The sequence below is a fragment of the Dicentrarchus labrax genome, unplaced genomic scaffold, assembly GCF_905237075.1.
Source record: "Dicentrarchus labrax unplaced genomic scaffold, dlabrax2021, whole genome shotgun sequence".
Lineage (NCBI taxonomy): Eukaryota > Metazoa > Chordata > Actinopteri > Moronidae > Dicentrarchus > Dicentrarchus labrax.
The window spans coordinates 14,026,340-14,049,987 of record NW_026136705.1 but is presented as its reverse complement, the minus strand read 5'-3'; the positions used below and the strand labels follow the sequence as shown (position 1 = coordinate 14,049,987).

The window sequence follows — 23,648 nt, the reverse complement described above, 5'->3', positions numbered from 1 at the left end:
CTTTGCCACTTTATCTCAACTGGTTTAGTTACAAGCTTCTAATTTTCTCCATAAAGATAGAAAAAATACAGATTTTATCAAATAATATAAACATAATAATAATATATCATATATATATATATATATACAGTTATATATCAATAACAAATCCATGTTAAGTGCACAGGATGTCCAGGGTCGTGACAAGCAAAATATTTTATTACATTGCGGACATTTTAGATCCAATCTGACCCATAAGAATAAATGCAGCTCTGATGTCAAGTTTTAATTGGTGGATAAGCGCAGGTACAGTGCATGCACTGTCATCATGTTTAATGTCTAAAATGTAAAGATCAGTTTAAAGGGATCATCTGTGTTTATAATGAAAATAAGCTTTCTTTCCTGTCTCGCTGTTCTTCCCACAGTCAGTCACACACTGTTTGCTAAATGGCCGACAATCCTGTAATCCTCAGCAGTAGCAGCTCATAATCCCAACCGATCAAAGGTTGAGATTATCAAAGATGTGGGAGGGGCCGAGCTGCAGATAGGAGGACGATGAGAGAGGGTGAGCTCAGACATGACTGTGGCGATGCAAGCCAGGCAGGGATTGGTGCACACAAATAGCCAGCCAATCACAGCGGAGACAGGGGAAAATAACAAGGCAAGGGGAGAGCTGGTGAAAGAGGGAAGTGCAATGAAAAAGCGAGGGAGAAGGTGAAATCACAGCAGCACAGAGGAGAAACCAAACAAGGAGGAGAGGCAGGATGAGTGGAGGAGAGAGCGCTGATCAGTGAGGTCTCCAGAGAGGGAGAGGAGAGAAGAGACGAAGGAGATGAGCAGAGAGAGGGGGGTGAGCAGCCAGCACTGAGAACATCCATCAGCTCAGGCAGCCATGCTCTGAGCCCTGGAGCAGCAGGGCTACGCAGACACTGCACAGGCCCACCATCAGGCCCATCTCAGCCCTCCGTCCCAGCCACAAACACCGGGGCAGGGATAAAAGAAGATTCTCCTCACATCAGCTGTACACAAGAGCTATGAGGACAGCCAGGAAGGGCAGCGTGGAGATGCCTGCGTTTATGCGGCAGCTGGTGAAAGAGACGGAGAAGAGGGTCAGCTCTTTCTTCAAAGGGGGCCGTGGAGGAGCAGCAGAAGGAGAGCAGCCAGGGGAAGGGGAGAAAGAGGAGGTCATCCCCAGCCCCTACCTGGACCGGCCAGTCCTGGACAAGCTTGCAGAGGAGGGCTGTGCCCGCTGGGGCCTCACCTACGCCCTAGGAAGCATGCAGGGCTGGAGGGCCAACATGGAGGACTTCCATAACTGTGTGCCACAGCTGGGTGGAGAGCTGGCCGACTGGAGCTTCTTCGCCGTGTTTGATGGTCATGCAGGCAGCAGCGTGGCACATCACTGCTCCCAGCACCTTCTGGGTCATATCCTGGCTACAGGTAAAAGAAATGCAACTGAAAATGCATGAATGAAAATAATAATAATTATAAAATATGTGGAGTATTGTTATCCTTTGTTTTCATCGAGAAGAGACACTTATTACCATGAAAGACAGATGATTTTTCCTTGTTATCAGACATCAATATTATGACTGATAATTTCTCATTGTATTCTGCAAATATCTATCCTATTGTATGTAATGATGTGCTTTCATGGGATGCCAGATTCAGAAAACAGTACTCCAACATAGTATCTGTTTGTGCACACAGGTGGAATAGGACCAGAGGACGACCCTGAAAAGGTGAAAGGAGCCATCATCGAGGGCTTCCTGCACACAGACAAGCACCTGCACTCTGTGGCCCGTCGAGAAGGCTGGGAGAGGGGCGGTACCACTGTGGTGGCCACTCTCATCTCGCCATATTACATCTATTTTGCCAACTGTGGTGACTCAAGGGCCATGCTGTGCCGGTCTGGCCAGGTTTGCTTCTCCACTGAGGACCACAAACCTTACTGCCCTCTGGAGAAAGAGCGTATAGAGAGTGCAGGCGGCTCGGTGACCATCCAAAGGATCAACGGCTCCCTGGCAGTGTCCCGTGCTCTGGGGGACTTCAGCTATAAGGGGGCAGAGAACCGGACACCCAGCCAGCAGATGGTGTCACCAGAGCCAGAGGTGAGCGTGGTGGAGCGCTCACCAGCAGATGAGTTCCTGGTGCTCGCTTGTGACGGGGTGTGGGACACCATCAGCAACGAGGAGCTGTGCGCCTTCATCCACAACCGGCTGCGTGTCTGCACTGACCTGAGGGACGTCTGCACTCAAGTCATTGACCTCTGTCTCTATAAGGTCAGAACCTGCTGGTTAAAACCAGCATACATGTTATCTTAATCCTTTGTAACTACAAAGTGATCCAGGAATTTATGCATTTCTGCATGTTCAGTTGCTTAAATGGCAAATCCTTTTAACTGATTATAAAAAGAAAACACAATTAAGTGTAAAACTGTGTTACATCATTTTCAATGGGCTGCGGATTTTATGTAATAACATAATCCCTTAAACTGTGGCTGTGTTGAGTTGGTTCGGCTTAATCTGAAGGATGCCGGGGTCATGGCACTAAATGAAGGTAACTCAAGGACAGTTTCTATTTTATTAATAGTACATAAACCTAGTCAATCACAATCAGTCTCTTTGACTTTCACTCAGGCTTTCACTCCAGTTACATCTTTTCTTATTTTTCAAACTTTTCTATCCAACTGCTTTGAATTTACAGGTGCTACATGAGGAACATTTTGTAGAGTAGGTAGATTTACATAAACATCATATTAGCTTGCTTTTTAAAGAGTTTGCAGTTCCACAGAAGGCTGTGCTGGATCCCCTATTTTTTCTTAAATATCTTGTTCATAAAGATACATGGTTTAAAGTTTACTTGGTGCAGATCTTATCATGGTTTTATTCATAGTTTTTTAACATTGCCCTTCTGTTTGTATAAACTTATGGTTGATGGCACTGCAATGAAACTGAGAAAATCCTGTAATTTGGAAGTTGAAGTTGGTGAAATCTGTGCAAAGCGATATTGAAATATTGTCACCTTTTAAGTCAACATGGCAAAATTGTTAGCAAACAGTTTCTTATCTACTCATTCAGCTGATATTACAGTTACTATTTGTTTGAAGCTGTGTTTCTACCCACCCAATGATGAATGTTTTGCTCTCCACCAACTCCTGAGAAAAATATCTAGCTCTGTAGCTAGATGTTCCACTTTCCTCAACTAGGTAGTCACTTTACTTTGTCAGGCATTTGTTGTTGTACAGGTAGTGACTGAAAATGACGGCAGTGAGAGTGGTGAGAATCAATGTAAACAGTAGTTACACACCAGAAAACAAAACCATAAGATGCAAGAAGCTTCAGTTCTAGGTGAGATTAGTGAGGTGACTGTAGGTTTGTCATTATAAGCGCCTCCTTTCACATATTAGTCACTTAAAGGGAACCAGAGAAATAGCATCTTTGGTTGTAATAGTCTACATTTAGAATGAAAAAGTAGCCCGGATTTCTGCTAGGGGTTTTGTTCAGGCTAATTTAAACTGTGGCTGCTCTTCATGGTATAATAATGTGACAGACCACCTTAAAATAGACTGCAGAGGTGTCAGAGCACGTTATATGGGATTATTCTGGGTTCCTATGGGGACTTATTTCAGCCACTCTCACTCTGAGAGTGTCAGGCGGTTGAAGGTTGATGTTCAAGAACATATTGCAAATTGTACCGCCCTTATACATGAAGAATAATTTCAGAATAATTATTCCACTACAGCCAGCTCCACTCATTATAGCTGCTAGATTTAACAACAACAGAAAAGCTTTATTGTGTTAAAATATAATAATTTAATTGATGCATATATTCTAGCCTAATAAGTGAAACAAATTCATCCCTCATTAACCTCACCCTATTAAAAACCAGGGTTCACAGATCTCAAGGCAATTAATAAAAGAAATTGGGTTTATTGTTAATGTTTTCTGTAGAGTCAAAGAAGCACATCAGGATAAACACGGGCCACATGTGCATCCATGCTGCACTCTGTTTGGCCGTTAGGTCCATAATGTCACTCTGTTATGTAACAAGGCTTCAGCTTGGATATACACAATGACCTCAAAATGTCACAGCTTCTTCCACACTTCATTTACATTTTCCTGCTCCACTGCATCTGTGTGAACCTGGCACACGCACCTTGAGGGGAAAATGATCTATTTCTAAAACCGGCCAGGATGAAATAATGTTTGATATGTTGACATCCGTAAGGTCAGACAGCTATTATTACTCACCTCTGTTGATGCCACTTCTCTCCACAGGGCAGCTTGGACAACATCAGCATCATCCTGCTGTGCTTCCCTGGAGCCCCCCAGCTGTCAGCAGAGGCATTACACCAGGAGGCCGAGCTGGAGGACCTGCTGGACTCCAAAGTAGCAGGTGTGTGGGTATAAATGATACAGAAGGGATGCTGTGAGCAATGTACTGTCATTAGGTATTTTTAGGCAAATCAGGCATTTGACACCTGTTTTTGTTATGGTTACTAGGTGAAGTCCTGACACTTTTCTTTTTTCTTGAGGTTTTATCACACTAAGATGAAACTCTTGTACCTGGTTTATGAGGGCAGGCAGCCTTATAGGGGCCGCCTGCCGGTAGTTTTGCAGATTATTTAGCCATTTTCAAATTTCAATTGTATTTTGTTTTGACCATTTTTAAAGATGTGTGTATGAATGAATTGCCAGAAACTTTCCAAATGTTCTTATATGTTTGTTTTTGTTTTAATACCTGACAGAGATTTATGATGAGCTGTGTGCCAGAGGGGAGGAACCTGACCTGCTGTCCGTCCTCACAGTCCTCGCATCCACTGTCATCCCTGGATTACCACCAGGTGGAGGCATACAGAGCAAGTAAGAGACGAAAATGAGCTTATATTTTTGTGTGTGTGTGTGTGTGTGTGTGTGTGTGTGTGTGTGTGTGTGTGTGTGTGTGTGTGTGTGTGCATCTGCCATCTATACCCTGTATTGTGAAATGACACCATGTTACTTCTGTGTGTTACAGAAGGAACTGCATTATTTCTGCTTACTATCAACGAAGAGAGACACACAAGCCCACACTGCCAAATGTGAGTACAAACTACACATCTGCCCCATTCTAACCTTCATAACATGCTTCTTCCTTCACTGTGCACAGTACATTCACCATTATTTTCTCTCTCTGTGTGTGTGTGTGTGTGTGTGTGTGTGTGTGTGTGTGTGTGTGTCCGTCCAGGGCCTGGGAGGCTCCTGAGAAGCCCAGCAGGATTTTGTCTCCAAGGATCCATGGAGGGACTGTAATTAATGTCAATATTAAAACTGTTTTCTTCATGTGTGCATTTGACAAAAAGGGAGATGATTAACAGACACGAATGTTTGTTTGCATCACGCCAGCAAGCAGCATCTTGTCAAAACAAATACAATGCAAAAATAGATCTAATAAAGCCTGATACATTTTATATTTATACAAGACGGACATTTTGTAAAACTTACTCAGAGATACTAATCCAGCAACAAACCTCTGCCTCATATTCAGTGAACAGAAGATACAGATACAAATGATCTGTAAAAATGAATAACAGCCAACTGTGAGATTGTAAAGTTTGATTGGATAAAATAAGGAACATGAGTATATGTAGGGTTATATTTTAAATGTTTTAATAATAGATATAATAGATAAATAATATAAATGATAAAAAAGTTTATTGTATTAAGTTGTTCAGTTTGCCTTCCCTATGCAGGAAGGAAAAATGTGTTGACCGAAACATTTTCGGTGCTAGCCAAAAGCTAGCATGCAGCTAACATATCCGTTTGTTTTTCAACAGGTAGTGCTAACAGTGCTAACAGTGCTAACAGCTGGCCAGCTGATGGGAACGCACAAATTTATCTTTTCCCCTCGTGGTCAAAAGTGACAGGCAAATAAACACTGATTAAATATTTAATTCTACTAATTAAATCTCGACACATACACATACACATGAAAAAATACATTTCACACATAATTTAAACTCTTTTTGAAGAGGTGTTTTCCTTTTTGTTTTATGTTAAACATGTAGAGCAAAATGGGCTGGAGAGATGACTGGAATGAGTTTACTTCTTAAAATTATTGGATATATTATTTTAGAGAGCTATAAAGCATGTCGCGGTTTGATTGTGACCAATAATTGAACTCAAAGTAACAATTGGCCAAATACCCTAAAATCTATATTTACTGACCGATCACAATATATTTTACATGAATAAGTTTTACATGTACACATTTTTTTTTTTTTTTTTTTGCGGTTCTCTTTATATATTAACCATATTTTTAAACACATTCTTCAATACAGTGTATGTGAAATGTGTTTTTTCCATAAGTTGAATCATACGTACTGTGATGCCTTATTCATCTTTTATATAGTTGATAAAACAAACAGCATCAGAACAGGTCAGTTTCAGGATGGGTCATTTTATCTGCATCATACTGCATTGTTAAATTATTTCAGTATTTTCTGTGTATAAATGTTACATGTTAAGAGTCATGATTGTTTTAAAACTAAATAAAGAATATTTGACTGACGACGTGCAGTGTTTGTTTTTACCCACAAAAAACTAAAGAGCTATTTTTCAAATTGGTTTGAAGTTAGTAACAGTGAACACATCAAGCGTGACCACTAGAAGAAAATGGATGACTTTGTCTCATCATTTTCCGAGCGCTGATTAAAAAACCTGCCGCATAGATGATACAGAATGGATTAAACTGGCTTTCCTTGCATAGTTAAGAATCTCCTCCAGCTAGCCAAGGAGAGCCTGTATTTTCGCTCTCCGCTCTGTTGATGTGATTCTGCGACTATCTGTGCAGCACTTATTGACATAAGGACATCCTCTACAGGCCACGTTTGATTGGATGTGCTCTATTGAAAACACTGGATCTCAGCGCTCTTTCATGATTACTGTGAATTTCAATGACATGCACTGATGGAACAAGATGGGCGACTTGTGAGCAATCAACAAATTAAAATATCTCTTTCTCGGTACTTATGAGCTCCTGTAGCGGGTTTGAGAAGCTCTGTTTAGATACAAATCACAATTCAAATGTTTTATATATGCAGCTAGTTATCTAAGAGGAGATCGTGTTTATGTCTGTATGTTCACTAAAACTGACTACCACCTCTCGTTGATTGAGGAGCTCAGGGGACATGTTCAGCACTCTCAAATCAGCAGTCCCCTTTAAGTGGTCCTTCACTGCTTCTTTCATCTGATTGCTTTTGTATGAGCCAATCACTTCAGGACATCAGACCCCTCTTCGCAGCGATGTTGAATTCTTTAAATTGCATTTGTCTTTTTTTGCTCTCGTTCTCTACAAATAACAAAATGTAATAAATTATTTGATGTCCAGTCCATGCTGGAGGTCTGCTATTATCTGCATAGACTTCCACTGAAACTGCTCAAAGGTGCTAATCAGAGGGCAATTATTCTATTCTCAGAATTTGGTTTTGTCATACTGAGAGGACAAATGATTGACTTAGGAGCTTCAGTATACCGTAGAGAACCCAAAACAATGTACACAATAAGAACCTCCTAGTGGTGCTACCTGTCCACACTGGTTTCCTGTAGGCGATTATTCATAATGGCCAAGGCCCCCACACCACCAGAGAATCCGTTTTGATGGCTGTAGCTCTGCCGCGGGCCCTGATGAGCAGTTTCGCTCAACTGCTTCTGCAGCAGTGCCAGAGACACCTTATTGGACACCATGAACTCATTGACAGAGATCATCTCTCCTGACAGACGACGGCCAACGGCCACTGCACCTGCATCCGTCTCACTGTCACACACTGTGTCCACCGAGCCTTCCGTGTAGCGGTGTTTTCCTGCAGGGCAGTGGGACGAGATGGGCTGCACAGTGTTGCGTTTTAAGCGTTTTTGCCTGAGGTGTGCAGGCAGACGCCTTTGGTTGTGATTTTTGTTCTGGAGGCAGGGGCAGCAGAGCCACCAGCCTCCAGGTGTAGAGCAAGAGCAGGGCTTATGGCGCCCTGAACAAACCAGCTTACCCACGATCCAGTTGAGAGTTTGCTTGATGATAATGGAAATTACATTGAAAAGTGAGTAGATACAACAGACTCCCATTAAGATGAAAAGGCAGTTCCCAAGCCGGTAGGCTTCCTGAGACTCATACTGCTGTCTCTGACTGCTCACCAGGTCCCCGAAGCCGATGGTACTGAAGGCCACAAAACAGAAGTAGAGGGAGTCCACATAGCTCCAGTTCTCCATGGAGCTGTACAAAGTGGAGGCACTGCACGCAATCACAACCGATGCCACGCCCAGGATCAGCATCACGTAATAGACTGACGGTTTCCAACCTTCCAGGCTGTCCTCCTCGCCAGACGACTCCTCCCTGCTTGACACCACCCCAACTCCAGCACACCTCAGCCGACGCTCATGACACCAGCGCATGATGTAAGCTAACATTGTGATGATCCTCTCCAGGAAGAGGTTAAAGAAGAGGATGGTGGCAGCACAGCCAATGAGACCATAGAAGATTAAGAATATTTTTCCAGCTATGGTCGCTGGTGTGGTCATACCAAAGCCTGGAGAAGAGAAACACAAAATAAAAGGTCAATGTTGAGAAACAGTATCATTTTGGAGTTGGTATCTCATACAGATCATCTAAGGACTTTTAAATTAGCGTCTCAGAAACAAAAGACTTACCAATAGTGGAGACCACCGTGCCCACAAAGTAGAAAGCTCCAGAAAAGTCCCAGCGGGGTCTCAATGTGTCTACCCTGATCCCAGCTCCGTTTGCCTCCTCGTACTGACGCAGCAGAGTGTGCAAGGCACCCAGGTTCACCCTATATCGCTGGGTAAAGTTGTCCAGCTGCTGTTTCCAGAGGCGCCGGGCACGCAGCTCAAAGGGGTGTTCCAGGGCTGAGAAGATGGCGGCCCCACACAATAAGTAGAGGAGGATGAGCCCAGCCAGCAGGCAGAAACGGGCATTGTCTTCGTTCATGGGCGCCCTGGGGCAGCAGCAACCACCAGCAGCCCTCCTCTGAGCCATGAGCACAGCAGCAGCACAGATACACCACTGCATGCACCACCTCCACCAGACCTGCCAAGTCACACACTCACAGTATGTGTTGCGTGCATCACCCACCACACAACATACATGCACTGGCTATATAAAGCACTTTTGGTTTACCGCTATGCATTTGGCTCTAAGATCGTACAGGACAGAAAAAACATTTCTTGGAGGAGGTTACTGGGGGCTGCTTTGATCATTTAGGAGAGAAATGATGCATCTAAAGAGAACACAGCCTGTAAGAAAACAAAAAGAATGTATTAGTATGTTCACTACAATGTAAATATTTTATTATTCAATTTGGAATAATTGAATATGTTTTATTTTCCCCCTTATTAATACAAAAAATGTTCAACCACAAACAATCTGACTGAAAACATGCAAAGCTTTGGTTAAACCAATTAATTGTCAAGACGTCCATGATAGTTAAATACTAAATTCATGAAATAATTTTAGTCCGTAGCAGTTTATGATACATTATGTTACCCAGAGTAAATAGTTCAAGTTTAAAGTAAAAAAAACCCTCACGTAGTACCTGGTCTCGTTCACATTAGTGTCCGTTCCCTGAGTGCTGCTGGTCTGCTGTGCCCGTTCCATGGATGTGCTGAACAATGATCAGCGAGAAGAAGCCTCTTGAGTTTTTTTGTGCAAACTGAAAGGCTGTCTGATGTTTCATCTGTCTCACACTGACATCATCATCCCTTAGCCCACCCCCTACATCTGTGAGCACACCCTCACTGGTGCAGTCATCTCATTTGAAAAAAAAAAAAGAAATCACTATTCTTCTTTTTCAAGCCTTTAATTCACCTCAATTTAACTCCACTTTAAATAGTTACAAGTGACAAAGGGTTTGCTTTAAATAATTGGTCCTTTAATCACTTGGTTACATCTACCAAGCTTGGAAAAGGGTGTTTCAACTCTTGAGTGAAGTATAGCACCAACCTTGATTCTCCTCTGCTACTGAAACTAATATTTAGCAGTTGCCCTAACATTAGAGAAGAATCACCAGAAGCCTGCTAATTCAGATGGATACATTTAATTAGGCGTTAACTAAGAGCAGAGCTTGTCCCTCTATCAATACCACCACTGATGTACTCTTGAGCAAGGCACTCAGCTCAAAAGTGCTCCAGTGGGGTTTGCTCAGATCAGACTGTGGTTGCACTGTGCAGCTTCCAGATCCTCTCAGAGAGCTTTTTGTAGTAGCTGCAGACTGTGTGGGAGGACTTGTTGAGCATGACTCTCAGTTTCTCTGTCTGTTTTTTCCTTTAATCTCATCTGGTGCTGCAGGTAAGGGCAGGGGTTCCCTCTGCCTGCCGTCTGATGGCTGAATGACAGGAGTGGACAGGTGTGGAAGAGAGAGCACATCTGCCTTCATCTCTCCAGTCAGCCCTCTATCAGGTGATGAACTTCAGAGTTTAATATTCTGATATGTTGGGGTTTACAGCACTGCATGTCTATCACTTTGACTTATTTTAATGATTGTATATGTATGTAGGTACTGCATGAATTCATCAATGCATTACTTCTCAGTGGAATTACTGTACAACAGCTTTAACAATAACCAATGACTGAACTATAAAATTACTTCATGAAAGAGATGCTCAGTTTAATTGTGTGCTGTAACACACAAAGTCTCAACATGTTTGCACAGAATTAAGTGAATTACACAATTAATTTTATTTAGTTTTCTTAAAATGCAATGTACTAAAATATATGTGTTTTTGGTTTATTTAGGGACATTGCTAATATAACCAAAAAGCTAATTTTCATCTAAAGTCAATCTGCAATTTGTCAAGCAGAGTTTCATTAAACTATTTGATCAGTTGTCGTGTGTGAATGCAGAAAATGGAAAATTATAATTGGTTGACGTTGATGTTGTCAATGATGAACAGTGAACAATGCTTGAAATACCATCAACCTTCACGCCTCAGAAGAGGATAAAAACACCTGGTTTTCATGAGGTTTCTGGAGTCACTCAGTAACCAGTACTCAGACAAAAAGATGTACATTTCTACGAGAGATTTCCTGTCAGATGCAGGAAGAATAAATAAGGAGAGTTCATTAAAACTAAACTGATCTGAAAATGTGGCTTTCAATATCATGAACTGTAGTCAATGGTGTTTAAATTGATACAAGTAGAAACACTGTTCATTGTGCTGATAAACAATACATTGAATAGGGGCGTAGAGTAGCGACCTGTGTTTGTAGTAAACACAAAGTACAGCAGAGGATGATGGGATTGTCATTAGTTTTGCAGGTAACAAATTAAAATGTTGACCTCTTGATGGCGCTAGATAAAACCAAACATGTCAGTCCAATAGGTGTCCAGACATTTGTGTGTCAACCCCATCATGGTGTTAGAGGCAACATCAAGGGATCATCAGTCATTAGGCTTCATCTTTAGATAGTTCAGTCCCATAAATCACTATGTATATACAGTATGTACTAATATTGGTCTCTTAACAGTGGAACTCAAGTACATAAATGGTGAAATTATTTCCCAACCATATTTATGTAAACTACATTTAAATAAAACATTTTTATACGTATCAAATAATATTATAATAGTGGCAAATAAATTAAATGAAAGAAATGCAGGAGGAAAAAAAAAGTCCACTTTTCAGGATCATAGTTTTAGCACCAATTTAATGACACAGTGTGACATTACTGATCATCTCGAGTCAGAGGTGGCAGCCATATCTTTGGCTTATAATTGCTAGTGTCATGTTTTTACTAAAATAATGAGCAGGTCCTCACAAGACGGTCGGGTCAGACCTGCTGAGACTGAAAACTGAGACTGTCTTTGGCTCTTACAAGGTAAGCTTAGTGTTGTATGTCTATGTAGTGGTCAAACTTTAAAAGGCTCAGGTTGCTCAGAGAGTCCACAAATCTCCAATGCCCTTTTGAGCCGTGTTGTGGGCCTAATTTACCAGTCCCTCCAGGGTTTCTTGGGCCTTTTTGGGGATTGTTGCAGCCTCAAATGCCTGATTTCACGGGAGCTTTTCCAAAAAACTTGTGATGGTATTTTTTGGCTATCAAATTGTGGGAGAAAGTGAAAATTGTAAATTGAACAATAGTTGTTTTGTTTTTTAAAATTTTACAATTCATTAAAAATCAGAGGCAACTTGTTCCAGTGAGAATAAAATCACAATGAGAACTCACAGGGATTGGTTGAATCTGCGTTAAATTAAATTGAGGGACTGATTTAATGAAAATAAATCTGTTCTGCAAAGTATTTACTTGATAACACATCTTGCAAAATGTGTTATTATTATAATCAATCACATCCTCCATTTTTTCTTTTTTTTTACGCCTTCCTATTTTCAGCTTATTCCCACAATAACCATTTCAGAAACCAGTGCATCTGCAGTCATTCACTTATGAGTGGTGAAGGAAGGACTGAGAGTACATTTCCACACATTTTGAGTGGCGTTCAGGTCAGTGGCAGCATATTGGCCAGTATGTCAATGAGGTTGTCCAGACCCCACAGATAGCCATCTTCACGATTGCCCTCTACCCAGGGAGTGCGGTGGTCCACGGTGAGGTGTGACGGCAAGGCCATGGTCTTTCCAAAGTCAATCATCCAGACTCCTGTTTGGCCTGTCCAGTCGTGTACAAACAGTAAAGAACTGCCCACAACCTGCAGGGATACAGTTGTTAAAAAAAGGCTCCACCACTGCACAAATGTGCTATATTATCAGCCTGAGCCTGCCTACACCATCCAACAACAGTAGGGAACATAGATTTGAACATCTACCACACAGTTTAACAAACACATCTAACCTCATGTGCTCGGAAGAAATCTGACGTCTCCAAGACCTGCCGCAATTGCTTCAACCGTCTCAGATAGCCCCACTGAAGGGAAAGAGACAAGACTTACAAGAACAAAGAAAAAACTGATTACGAGTAAATGGAAGCCGGTGATACTCACCACAATGTGTGTATTGGACTCAACAAAGTTGTTAAGTGCTTCCATCACTTGATCTCTGCTTTTGGTCCTTTTGAAGTTTGTGTGACATTCTTCATTTGCCTTCTGCACAGGAAATGAACATTTCACAGCGTTATAATGTTAAATCTGCAGCTATCAGACTATGAACATAGAGTAGTAGCATGTATTAATGACCTGACACAACCATCTTTGACCAGAACCTCGGAGCTTACCCTGAATCCTTCAATACGGAAACCCAGAGTTGTTGTGGAGCTCAGCGTCTCCCTCCACTGCATGTACCTGGTTTTCAGCACTGCCTGCTGGGCTCGCTCCTGGACTGTTGGGGCCTCTGGGTCCACAGCCACCATCTTCTCATACATGTCGTTACGAGGCTGGGGGCGTTCTCGTGCCATCAGCAGCTCCTCCTCGAGGTATGTGCTGTGAAGGACGGAGCCTTGTGGTCTTTATTGTGACTAGAGCACATTAAAGGGTTACTTTTACTGTGAAAAAACAAAGCTTCAAAGAGAAACATTATGCTTTAAGATGCTAATGTTTAAATTTACAGGTGTTGTATTAAGCCTCTAAATGTGTTTGAGCCTGAACTGAGCATTGTAAATAAGTTGATGGTCTATTTGAAACACAATTTATTATTTTCTTATGCCAATTCTATGACTAAATAATTATGTTTTCTTCAAATATGCCTCATTCAACTGCTCTCAGTGACAAAACCTGCCCTATTAAAACTTACCGACTGCCCATCTTGCAGTCCATGATGGCAGGTGTGCTGAAATGGGTCAGCAAGTTATCCATCATGTTGTAATCCTGCTCGTCCCGCTGCACCACACCGTGGTAGGCTGGAACAAAGGGACTCAGAGCGTCCTCCATCAGCCTGAGGTAGCATTGTTGCTCCCCCTTACAAAACCTCTTCAGCAGTGTACCATAATCCCCAACATGAAAGCTCCCTGCGAAGACGAAGCAAAGGAAAAGAACATTCAGCGGAAAGCAATATTCACTACATTACTTACCCCTGTGAATATTTTATTTTTTTGTCAGAATTAGCTGAGGAGCAAAATAAAAGACATGTGAGACTACACAAACAAACCTGCATGTCCGACCACTTGCAGCCACTGCTGAGGTTTCTTAGGAGTCATAGGAAGGAGAGATGAAGTCCCGCAGATTTTGTGCGTCTTCCATGCGGAGTTCTGCATCGGAAGACCAAAAAAACCTCAGCCTGTCATTCTTTATCACACATACACACACACACACACACACACACACACACACACACACACACACACACACACACACACACACACACACACCAGGTCACTCTCCTCTGCTGCCTGTGTTTTTGTGCGTCTTCAGACAGCAGGGACCTCAGACCTCAGACTTCAGACCTAATGGATGAACAACGTCTCCGTGGAAACAGCCCCTAACCAAGACTGAGTGAAGACTCGCAGAGGACAGGGTCAGCTCTGATCATGTGCAACAGGTTTATTAAACATTTACAGGAGATGCTTGTTTTCTACTGAAAACCACTTTTAACAGCTTAACCCAACGGTGGACGGCTGAACACACAGATACTGACGATTTCAACATGGAAGTTGGTTCCAGGGTTTGAAATTATGTTAAAAATGTAGTGCTCGCATAATTATGTAAATCAGTTTGTCGAGAGGAGTAAAATGTGTCTACTATTATAATTTTAATATACTAAAATCATTCACTGGTAACAGCTTCACAACTATGAAGAGATGCTTGGTTTTGTCTGTTTATCGTTATAAATGATATATTAATCCAGCAGTACTGGTTTGAATTAACTGCAGCTGTTGTATCTTCCTTCCTGGCTGCAGGTCACACAAACGAGATTATTCAAGGTGAGTTAGAATATCATAACGTATCATGGGAGATGTGCATTTTATACCCAAGACATCTACAGTTTCATTTGTAGAGGAAAGTATCTACCACTACACTACATTTTAAAAAGGTATTTGTAGTTTACTTAGACGTTACCTTATACTTCTTCTCCACTACATTCTGGAGGAAAATATTTAGAGATGTTCCGATATCATTTTCGATTCGATTCCGATACCTGAACTTCGCATATTGGCCGAGTACCAAAAAGGTGTCAGACTCTGCTGGGAACCAGCTGGGTCCTGTTTCGGGGCTAATAAATTATGTGGTATCAGGCTGGTGCACACACATAGTCCTTGACACCTGATACCATGTAATTTATTTTACATTTATTTACATTTTAGCAGTATCGTAGGAATTTCCAATACCTTTTATATTTATTTGACAGCTCCAGCTAGTATAGTTACTTCGCAGATCATGGTTTTCCCTACACAGCGGTGATCAGTTTAGAAAATATCAATTGGTCAAATGACGAGTGTTTTATTTTTGTGATAATTGTGAGGTTTAGACTTTTGGTTGGACAAAACAAGCACTGTGTCACTTTGGTCCGGTAATTGTGAGAGCATTTATCATTTATTTCATTCATTTCTTTTTACAAACCAAGCTGAAAGTAATCAGCAGATTAATCAATAATAAATCCATAATCATTAGTGGATGAAATAGTTAAAAATTACCTCCACCTCAACCAACGTCAACAATAAAGTTTGAGTAATGATAATCTAATGATATAATATAGAACAGTATAACTTTCACATGGGAGATATTTCTGCATTGAGTACTTTTAATACATAATTAATACTTTAATACATTTTCCTGACTATACTGAGATGTTTGTACTTAAGTAATATTGTTTGAGTATTTTGTTTAACGCTCTTTGAATGCAGGACTTTTACTGATAATGTAGAATTGACATTGTTATATTGCTACCAGTTTTGGGCAGTAACTCATTACTAGTAATACTATTACTTTTCCCAGTAACTAGTAGTGTAACTAATTACACATGAATTTCAGTAATAATATTAAAGTTACAATATTACTTTTGTTGTCACCCTCTACTGATTTGAAAAATCCACCAAACAATCACATCCTTGGATTCATTTTTGTAATTGTGGAGGAAATTAATTTGAAAGATGGAAACATTACTTTGACTTTAACAAACAAAACTGGATTTTAATTATTTTAAAAGTCAGAATTTTGGGGATAAAGGACACAATTACCAAATCTTTGCAGAACAGTAATATAACTAGTAGTGTAACTAATGATTGTTGGCAGGGAGTAATGAGTAAAGTAATTATACTACTTTTTAAAAGAGTAATGAAGAATGTATTGTCAGAATCAGAAATACCTTATTGATCATCAGGGGGAAATTTGTTTGTTACAGTTGTTCTACTCACACAATGTTAAAGAATATAAATAATACTTATATTACAATATCTAACACAATATATAGAATAGAAATGTATATATATATATACACATAAGAGAGATATAATAAGATAATCAGAACCTATATACAAAGTAAATGTAAACATATTCCACAGTATGTGCTGACAGAAAATAAATAGTAATGAGTTTAAGATTGTGGTGTTGCAGAAGTTAATTACAAAGAATGATTGAATAATTACAAGAATTAAATGTTTTGAGTAACCAGCCCAGCACTATGGAAACCCATTTCCCACAATGTGACAGGACAAAACGGATTCTTTAAGTCATTATAATGAGATACTTTCTCATTATTTTGGTATCTCAATATAATGACAAAGCCTAAATTAGAATAGGCCTGTGTGTTGTTTCCTCATATGCTCCAAAGCAACAAAAGCAAGTGAATGAAACAAAGTGTGGCAGACCAAATGGATACTGTCATTAAAGACTACTTTAGACATGGATTCACAAATCGGGAGATTTTAGCGGTTTTGGAGGAATCACATGATATTAAACCAAGTCTCCGGACCCTAGAGAGAAAGCATACGTATGTCAGTCGTGGGGCAAACTACGTATGGCATATAGATGGGTCTGACAAATTAAAGCCTTGTGGCATATGTATCAGTGGTTGCATAGATGGCTTCTCAAGAAAAATGGTACTGCTGGAAGCATACACAACCAACAATGACCCTCGTGCTAACAAATGCTGCTACAATTTTTTTCACTTTTACCACTGTTACCACTTTATCCAATCGCTCCTTATCACTTACTTAGTTTGTACTTATTTTATTTCAATTTTTGCTGCTAAACTGCACGGTGCGCATTGTTGTATATTGTATATACTGTACCTACGTTTAACTGGAATTTTTGTTGCACTTTGTCACATTTAGTTTCTTCTACTTATGTTACCTGTAAGTGCTCACGTTTTGTGGCATTTAGTTAATTGTTTGATTTATTTTATGTTAGCCTTTATTTTATTTTTACTTTATTTTATTTTGTTTTATTTTATTTTATTTTATGTTAGCTTATTTTTACTCTAACCCTGTAGTACTTTACTTTACCACCTTTGTATTGAAACTGTTGCACAGTAATTTCCCTGGGGATAAATAAAGCTTCCTGTATGTCTCCATGTCTAAAGTAGTCTTTAATGACAGTATTAATTTGGTCTGCCAAACATTGTCTCATTCACTTGCCTCTGTTGCTTTGGAGCATATGAGGAAACAACACACAGGTCTATTCTAATTAAATTGTTTTATTTTAATTAAATCAAAATATTGAGATAGTTTCTCATTATAATGAGTTGAAAAATGTTTTTTCCCGTCACATTGGCTGAAATGGTCTTCCATACAGCCCTGATATGTGAGCCGTGAAGGTCCGCGGTCTACCGGTGGAGGGCAGCGACACACCGGAGAGGCGTCGAGCCTCCGTCACAAACTCCGGTCGAGGAAGAGTCAGCAGAGCAAAGAGAAGAAGAAGAATTTAACGGTTCCCGGTTGTTGAACCGCCCCAGTCTCCACGGTGCCGGTAGCTTACAAATGGTTTAGGACTGTATTGTACTAACTCACCAGTCGAGCCGCCAGCTGTTTCTGGCTTCACCAAGCTAACGCACCCGCTGTGTTTTTGTTTTGCCCCCCCTCAACGAGCAGCTATGTGTTGACAACTTCCCTCATTAAGGATCGTTACAGCAACCAAAGGTAACGTTAACTAGTTGTTTGGTTTCCATGGGGATGGTCGGTTAGCTAGCTGCTAGTTAAACCCGGCGCTAACTAACTAGTTAACTAACTAACTAGCGGTAATGTCCGTGCTAGCTAACCCCAGCTAACGATGGTCAGTTACCGGAGATGTTAACTCTCGCTAGCGGATCTAATGACCGAGAAGTAGAGCGGCGTTAGTTTTATTTCAGAAACCCGCAGTTACCGACACAGCCGACCTTTTTAAACTTAACGTGAAACTAGTCAAACAGTCCCACCCCTGTGTGCGTGGTGTTTTCTGAGCTTGTCGCTAACGTTACCGAGAAAGATGAGGTTTAACGCGGATCGTCTCTCTCACTCTGCACCGGAGAAAGTGAAGTCAAGCGCGAAATCTCACAGCACCGTAACGCATCAACAACAACAAAAACAGAGACACGGTTGATAACTCACCTCGTAAAACATGACTTAAGACATCTGCCGTGTCCCCCGCGTATGATTTGACCCACCAACCACAACTTTTTCCAATAAAAACGATGACACCTTTTAAAATGCCCTCGGTCGGCTCGCTACCGCCCCCCGCGGTGGGTGTGAGGTGGGCCAGGTGAAATACAGCAGGGGGAAAAGCTAGAGTAACAATGACTATATTAATCAATATATTAATCAATATACTAACAACAGTGGCACTTAGCTTACCCCAGATATACACATATATAACGTTATCATTTTCTATATAGTGGCTATACCTCCATGTGTGCCTTTACAACAAGGCTATTACGCTTAACAAAATGTAATCTTTAATATCAAAGTGAATACAAAATCTGAATGTAATACAGATTTAACACACTTTTCTGTGGGTACAGTACAGGACGTTTTGGGTTGTTTCTCTCAGACTACTGTTGTGTCCATTCAGATTTCCCTTGTTAACCTGTTCAGATATATAGGGAATCAGGTTTGGATTTGTCAAAAATGTGTGAAGATGTTTGGTTTGATCTTCATGGCTCTGTCTGGTCTGAAGAGATCTGAATCCTAAACCCCCACCACACTATGAGACACGCACTGACCGTTCAGGGTTATCAGATATTAGATCGTGTTTGTTCCTCTGGCATCAAAAGCTTGTAAAATTGTCCACTAACATTAAACCCACCTGCGTTGTTTTGGGTTTTTTTTTACTATAGGAGTTCAGTCAGTTGACTCCAGTTGTTCCTAATTCCTAAGAATATTTGATTTCTCTTTCTCCCAGAGCGATGGAGGAGGGCTGTGAGGTGATGGAGGATATAGTATTTCGAGGAGTGGAGTTCTCTGTGAAGATAGAGGTGGACAAGGGTCTGCTGATTGTCGAAATCTCTGACTCAGCGACAGCAGATCAGTGGAGGGGGGACTTTGATCCAGCATGTAAGTAGCATACATTTATAATAGATTAAATGTCACCACAGGCACAAATAGTCTAACTCACACTCTTTTATTCTTTTTTTCAGACATTGAGGACCTCACTCGCAAAACTGGCAACTTCAAACAGTTTCCCATTTTCTGTAGCATGTTGGAATCAGCTGTTAGAAAGGTGTGTTTGAAGGTGCACTTCAATGGGGGGGGGATGTAGAGATGGCACAAATGCATACAAAGTCACTAGAAAGATGTGAACCGACACAGATTCGCTCGAGGCTGTGTGAGCTAAAGCGAGACTCATTCATTCGAGTTCAATGTTTCCACTTGAGTGAAAAATGCACAGTTATCCCGAGTTGTGTCATTCCTCCTCTTCTTTTCATTAATACACAGGAACAGGGGGCCAAAAGGGGAGAGCCTGGAGGAAATGTGTGTACATTTAGAAATTGGTCTCAACTGAACTGTCATACACATCCAGTACAAGCACAGACAGACTTGTGTGTGTGCTGATTCAACCAGCATCAGTCCTGTCTGTCAGGAAGTTTTAGGCTAAAACCAAAGCATTACGTAGACCACAAAAACAACTTAATATCACATTAGATTCAGGATTCTCAGAGGACAAAAATACACAATTGTTATTGTTTAGTTTGAGTTTGTAAGTGTAGTAATTTCCCAAGTTGTTGGCTATGAAGTCTGCTTTATTTCTGATACTGCACAGTTAACATGAGCTGTTTCTGCAGATGAGTGATTCTGTTACGCTTGACCTCCTGACCTATGCTGACCTGGAGCTGCTACGCAACAGGAAGGCAGGAGTGGTCAGTCGACCTCGCGGCCATCAGCAATCATCTGCTCTCACTGCCAAAAGATATCTAATCCTCATATACACTGTGGAGTTTGACAGGTTTGTCTCATACATTGCATTAAGTTTCTTAGTATTTTGGTTATGTCAGAGGTAATAACGGTTGTGAATTGCTGACTGTCTTCTATTTGTAGGATACACTACCCTTTACCACTGCCCTATGTGGGTAAACCTGACCCAGCTGCCCTGCAGAAGGAAGTCAGAGCTCTGCGGGCTGAGCTCAGCACTGTCACCTCTCATGGAGTTAACAAATCTGCAGAGCTAGAAGTACAGCGGCTACGAGCAGAGTAGGTTGCACCTAATCTCCGTCACCGTGACCAATACGATGTAGGACACTTTTTGATGTCTCCTACTTTTTTCAAGGCTGGCTCTGGTGAAAGAAGAAAAGGAGGCCATGGCTAAGGTCCTGGAGCGGCTGCAGATCGGTGGAAGCAGTTCCGCACCTGGACAAGAGGACTGGAGGGTCAGAGATGTGGTGAGGACGCTGGAGGAGCAGCTTGTAAAGGAGAGGGCCAAAAGTCAACGCTCAGCGAGCAAGAGATGCCAGGAGCAGCGACTCCTGTGCGAGCAGGTGCACCTCTTCTGCTCCTCAAAGTATTGAACTAGCAGGCCTTTTGTTACTGAGCTGGTTTTAACCTTTTTCTCCCCTGTGTTGGCTAGTTGGAGGAGCTGAGAGCTTCAGAGTGCGCTCTCCGCGTTCGTGTCAAGAGTCTCACCAATGAACTGGCGTTACTACGGAGAGGGTTAGACAATCTAAGCGTGTACTATATCTTTACTTTCTCTCTCTTTCATTCATTCGCTTACAATCTGGAGTGAACATTTACAATCTGAGTTTTATTGACCTACTTAGTGCACACCCCTTTTTCTGTGTCTGCAGCAGAGTGACTCCTGTGTCTGCTCACATCGGCTCTCGGGTTGACGGGGAGGTCTATCGCTCTCTCTCCCGCGAGAGGAGGACGGGGTACGGGACGGTCAGGACTCGGTCGGGTTCCAGAGAACGGATGGAGGACAGAGGGCAAAGGTCAGAGGAAAGAGGAAGAAGAGCAGATTCCTCAGGACCACGCGCTCGCATACCCAGGCCGTCACCCTCTCCCACCGGTACCAGCTCTGCTCGCGATGTAGTTAGATATTATTTCTAATATTCTAAATGTGATTCTGTGTTTGATCTCAATAACCCCACCTGCTCTCTTAAAGGTTCACGCGTACCCCGCTTTGACCCAACTGCTTATATCCAGGACAGACAGCGAAGGCTGAAAGAGGCAGAAGTCAAAAAGTTGGTTTCCATTAATTTTCCTGCAATGTCCTCTGACAGCACGCCAGTGTTTGTATCTGCTGCGAACAACAGTTTTAACCCCGTTTTCTGTGTCAGACAGAGGAAGGTACGTAGGGACATGCTGACGTCACCCATTGTCCCAGAGAGGGGGCGTTCACGTTCCAGAGAGGCCTATCCTCAGATGTCCCGGTCTGGCAGCAGAGGCAGGAGTTTATCTGTGGAGCGGAGAGGGAGCAGGAACTCCTCTGAAAGCTCGTTAGTGGATATGGAGGAAATGGCCAAAACTCTGTTCAGGTGATTGGACTACCTCAGATTCAGGTTTTTTGAATTGTCCATTGTTTTAGCTGATCATTTGAACGTCTGCTTTTGGTGTGTGTTTACAGAGGAAGAAAACAGACTTACAATGGACCCAGTGTGGTGAGTGACATGGTAATTAATGTAACTGGGACACTTTTAATTGCTGCTCTCTCATTTGTTTTTGTTTTTTAAATTATATGGTTGGGTTTATTATTCTGTTTTTCCTACCGTCAACAAATCGCCTTGAAAAGAGGAATAAGCTAAATATATGAAGCTCTAACTGCACAAGCAAAACTTTTGTAAAATCAGTTCATTGTTAATTTTGGGCTTTCTTGACAATAATTAAACATGAAATATCACTTATCGCCTTATCTTTTTAATGTGCGATGTATCGGTTTCTAGTCTAGAGGAGGCCTTCTGACCAGGAAACCACTATGCAGTACTCCATCACACAGAATGAATGACAAAGGTAACTCCTCACAAGTCTTTTACATTTTTGCTGCAGTAGAATGATTTTAATTGGGTTAAAATCCACACAACATCTTATTCTGATTTTACAACCCCAGAGTGCTCCGTAGATACTGGTGCTGAGCTGTCGGAGATTGATGCCAGGCTGCAGGCACTTCAGGAATACATGAGGGACCTGGATACAGGGCACTAACAACCACTGCACAACCTGCTGCATATGTTACCTGACGACTGCACAGCTTGGAGCTCAGGCCATCTTTTTTTCTTTATTTGTGTACTGTGCACAGTCTGAGGGACACGTGAAGCGTTTAAGAGACTACAAGTCCCTCTGGAGGATCAGCCTTCCAGGACTTCAGGGAACTACAGCCATCATCACTGTGAAAGACTACTTTTTTGTGGACTAAAATTATTATTTTTTTTAATATGCCAAGTTTTTATTAATTAATTTAAAAGACGACTGTCGAGTGTAGTGTCATCCTTTCTTTTTTACACCATCTAGTTACATGGATGTTAAATGTGGCAGTACCTCAGTCTGTGAGTCCGATTGTTGATATTTTCTTTCCTTTCCTTTTTTAAAAATGTGATGTTATGATTGACAGTATGGGTTGTGTTCTTTCATCCTCCAGATCCCTTTTTTTTAAATGGTTGATTATCTAAGAATTAATTTTCTCCCTGTGAGTGTGTGCATCATCTCGACCTTTTTTCAACACATTGAAGTTAAACATCCATAACCATAGACTGTTAAACCTGTGATGGACTGTTGTCTCTTCCACCCAGTGCATGCTGGGACACACTCTATCTTGTTTACTCTGAAGGGCAATAAGCAACTAGAGGACATGACTGACTGCATGCTTGTCATAGGATTTGGTGGTTAAATGTCATTCCAGCCAAAGTCTGTATTTTCCATCTGTATTTTGTAATGTATGTTCTCTCTCCTGCTCGACTTTAAACTCTACAGTGCATTTTTGTAGTTTGACTTTTTAACTAACTGATCCGCATACTGCATTAAACATTTTTTACTGTTTGAACCTAAGTGCACCAACTTTCCATTAGATGTTACATCCCATAAATCCCAATTTGTGTAAGGGAACAATACCCATCATCACACTGTTTTGGATTGACTGTGTTGGTAATCTATGTTGGTTTTTGTACCGTATGAACACTGACACCTTTTTTATGATAGTAAAACTGCCAAATTTTGTATGAAACTGCTGTTAAGTGCGTGTTACTCACTTTTTCCCCAGTCTGATGCCTTTTTGTACCACCTAAAAATATAATTTATAACAAACGTATCCTCTGTGTAAAGGCTTTTTTTGTGATCCTTACAGGTTTTTTTACATACTATTTTCCTTTGCTCTAGTGTCAGCTATAGTGGAGTCTGTGGGAAACCTTGAA

General features: G+C 41.3%; 4 protein-coding genes across 10 annotated transcripts; 2 read left to right on the top strand and 2 right to left on the bottom strand.

Annotated features, from left to right (window-relative positions):
- The first annotated feature begins 421 nt into the window (after positions 1-421).
- On the top strand, positions 422-6,530 carry ppm1nb (protein phosphatase, Mg2+/Mn2+ dependent, 1Nb (putative)). The gene is made up of 6 exons (XM_051402530.1): positions 422-1,419; positions 1,690-2,261; positions 4,260-4,377; positions 4,730-4,844; positions 4,996-5,059; positions 5,206-6,530. The coding sequence occupies exons 1-6, from the start codon at positions 1,014-1,016 to the stop codon at positions 5,221-5,223; spliced, it is 1,293 nt and encodes a 430-aa protein (XP_051258490.1). The 5' UTR covers positions 422-1,013; the 3' UTR covers positions 5,224-6,530.
- On the bottom strand, positions 5,894-11,530 carry kcnk12l (potassium channel, subfamily K, member 12 like). The gene is given in 5 exon segments (XM_051402534.1): positions 5,894-7,869; positions 7,871-7,896; positions 7,992-8,536; positions 8,658-9,260; positions 9,560-11,530. Coding segments are annotated over 4 exon segments (1,281 nt in total). The 5' UTR covers positions 9,037-9,260; positions 9,560-11,530; the 3' UTR covers positions 5,894-7,538.
- Positions 11,531-11,653: 123 nt separating this feature from the next.
- On the bottom strand, positions 11,654-18,549 carry itpkca (inositol-trisphosphate 3-kinase Ca). Of its 2 annotated transcripts, none has more exons than XM_051402531.1 (7): positions 18,427-18,549; positions 14,055-14,154; positions 13,701-13,914; positions 13,186-13,390; positions 12,956-13,057; positions 12,808-12,879; positions 11,654-12,664 (listed from the first exon to the last, which is right to left on the bottom strand). In XM_051402531.1, exons 1-7 carry the CDS (start codon positions 18,436-18,438, stop codon positions 12,458-12,460), a joined length of 912 nt encoding a protein of 303 aa, XP_051258491.1. In that variant the 5' UTR covers positions 18,439-18,549; the 3' UTR covers positions 11,654-12,457. The 2 variants fall into 2 exon arrangements, with proteins under 2 accessions (XP_051258491.1, XP_051258492.1); XM_051402532.1 differs by having other exon boundaries at positions 14,055-14,191; positions 18,427-18,539.
- ccdc61 (coiled-coil domain containing 61) lies at positions 17,716-23,545 on the top strand. 6 transcript variants are annotated; one of them, XM_051402528.1, is made up of 13 exons: positions 17,716-17,979; positions 19,217-19,368; positions 19,452-19,534; positions 20,097-20,257; positions 20,350-20,502; positions 20,579-20,786; positions 20,876-20,958; positions 21,096-21,313; positions 21,410-21,488; positions 21,585-21,782; positions 21,872-21,917; positions 22,188-22,254; positions 22,352-23,545. In XM_051402528.1, the coding sequence occupies exons 2-13, from the start codon at positions 19,221-19,223 to the stop codon at positions 22,444-22,446; spliced, it is 1,539 nt and encodes a 512-aa protein (XP_051258488.1). In that variant the 5' UTR covers positions 17,716-17,979; positions 19,217-19,220; the 3' UTR covers positions 22,447-23,545. The 6 variants fall into 6 exon arrangements, with proteins under 6 accessions (XP_051258488.1, XP_051258487.1, XP_051258485.1 ...); XM_051402527.1 differs by having other exon boundaries at positions 21,093-21,313; XM_051402525.1 differs by having other exon boundaries at positions 20,876-20,976.
- The last annotated feature ends 103 nt before the right edge of the window (positions 23,546-23,648 follow it).

Excerpts from the sequence above, each read along its gene's own strand:
- ppm1nb (XM_051402530.1), top strand. The coding sequence starts at position 1,014 with ATGAGGACAGCCAGGAAGGGCAGCGTGGAGATGCCTGCGTTTATGCGG. Across the intron at positions 2,262-4,259 it reads TTGACCTCTGTCTCTATAAG|GGCAGCTTGGACAACATCAG; the intron begins GTCAGAACCTGC and ends TTCTCTCCACAG. Across the intron at positions 4,845-4,995 it reads GGTGGAGGCATACAGAGCAA|AAGGAACTGCATTATTTCTG; the intron begins GTAAGAGACGAA and ends TGTGTGTTACAG.
- itpkca (XM_051402531.1), bottom strand. Across the intron at positions 13,391-13,700 it reads GACTGCAAGATGGGCAGTCG|CACATACCTCGAGGAGGAGC; the intron begins GTAAGTTTTAAT and ends CGTCCTTCACAG. Across the intron at positions 12,880-12,955 it reads AGTCCAATACACACATTGTG|TGGGGCTATCTGAGACGGTT; the intron begins GTGAGTATCACC and ends CTTTCCCTTCAG.
- ccdc61 (XM_051402523.1), top strand. The coding sequence starts at position 19,221 with ATGGAGGAGGGCTGTGAGGTGATGGAGGATATAGTATTTCGAGGAGTG. Across the intron at positions 21,489-21,584 it reads AAAGAGGCAGAAGTCAAAAA|ACAGAGGAAGGTACGTAGGG; the intron begins GTTGGTTTCCAT and ends TTTCTGTGTCAG. Across the intron at positions 21,783-21,871 it reads ATGGCCAAAACTCTGTTCAG|AGGAAGAAAACAGACTTACA; the intron begins GTGATTGGACTA and ends GTGTGTTTACAG.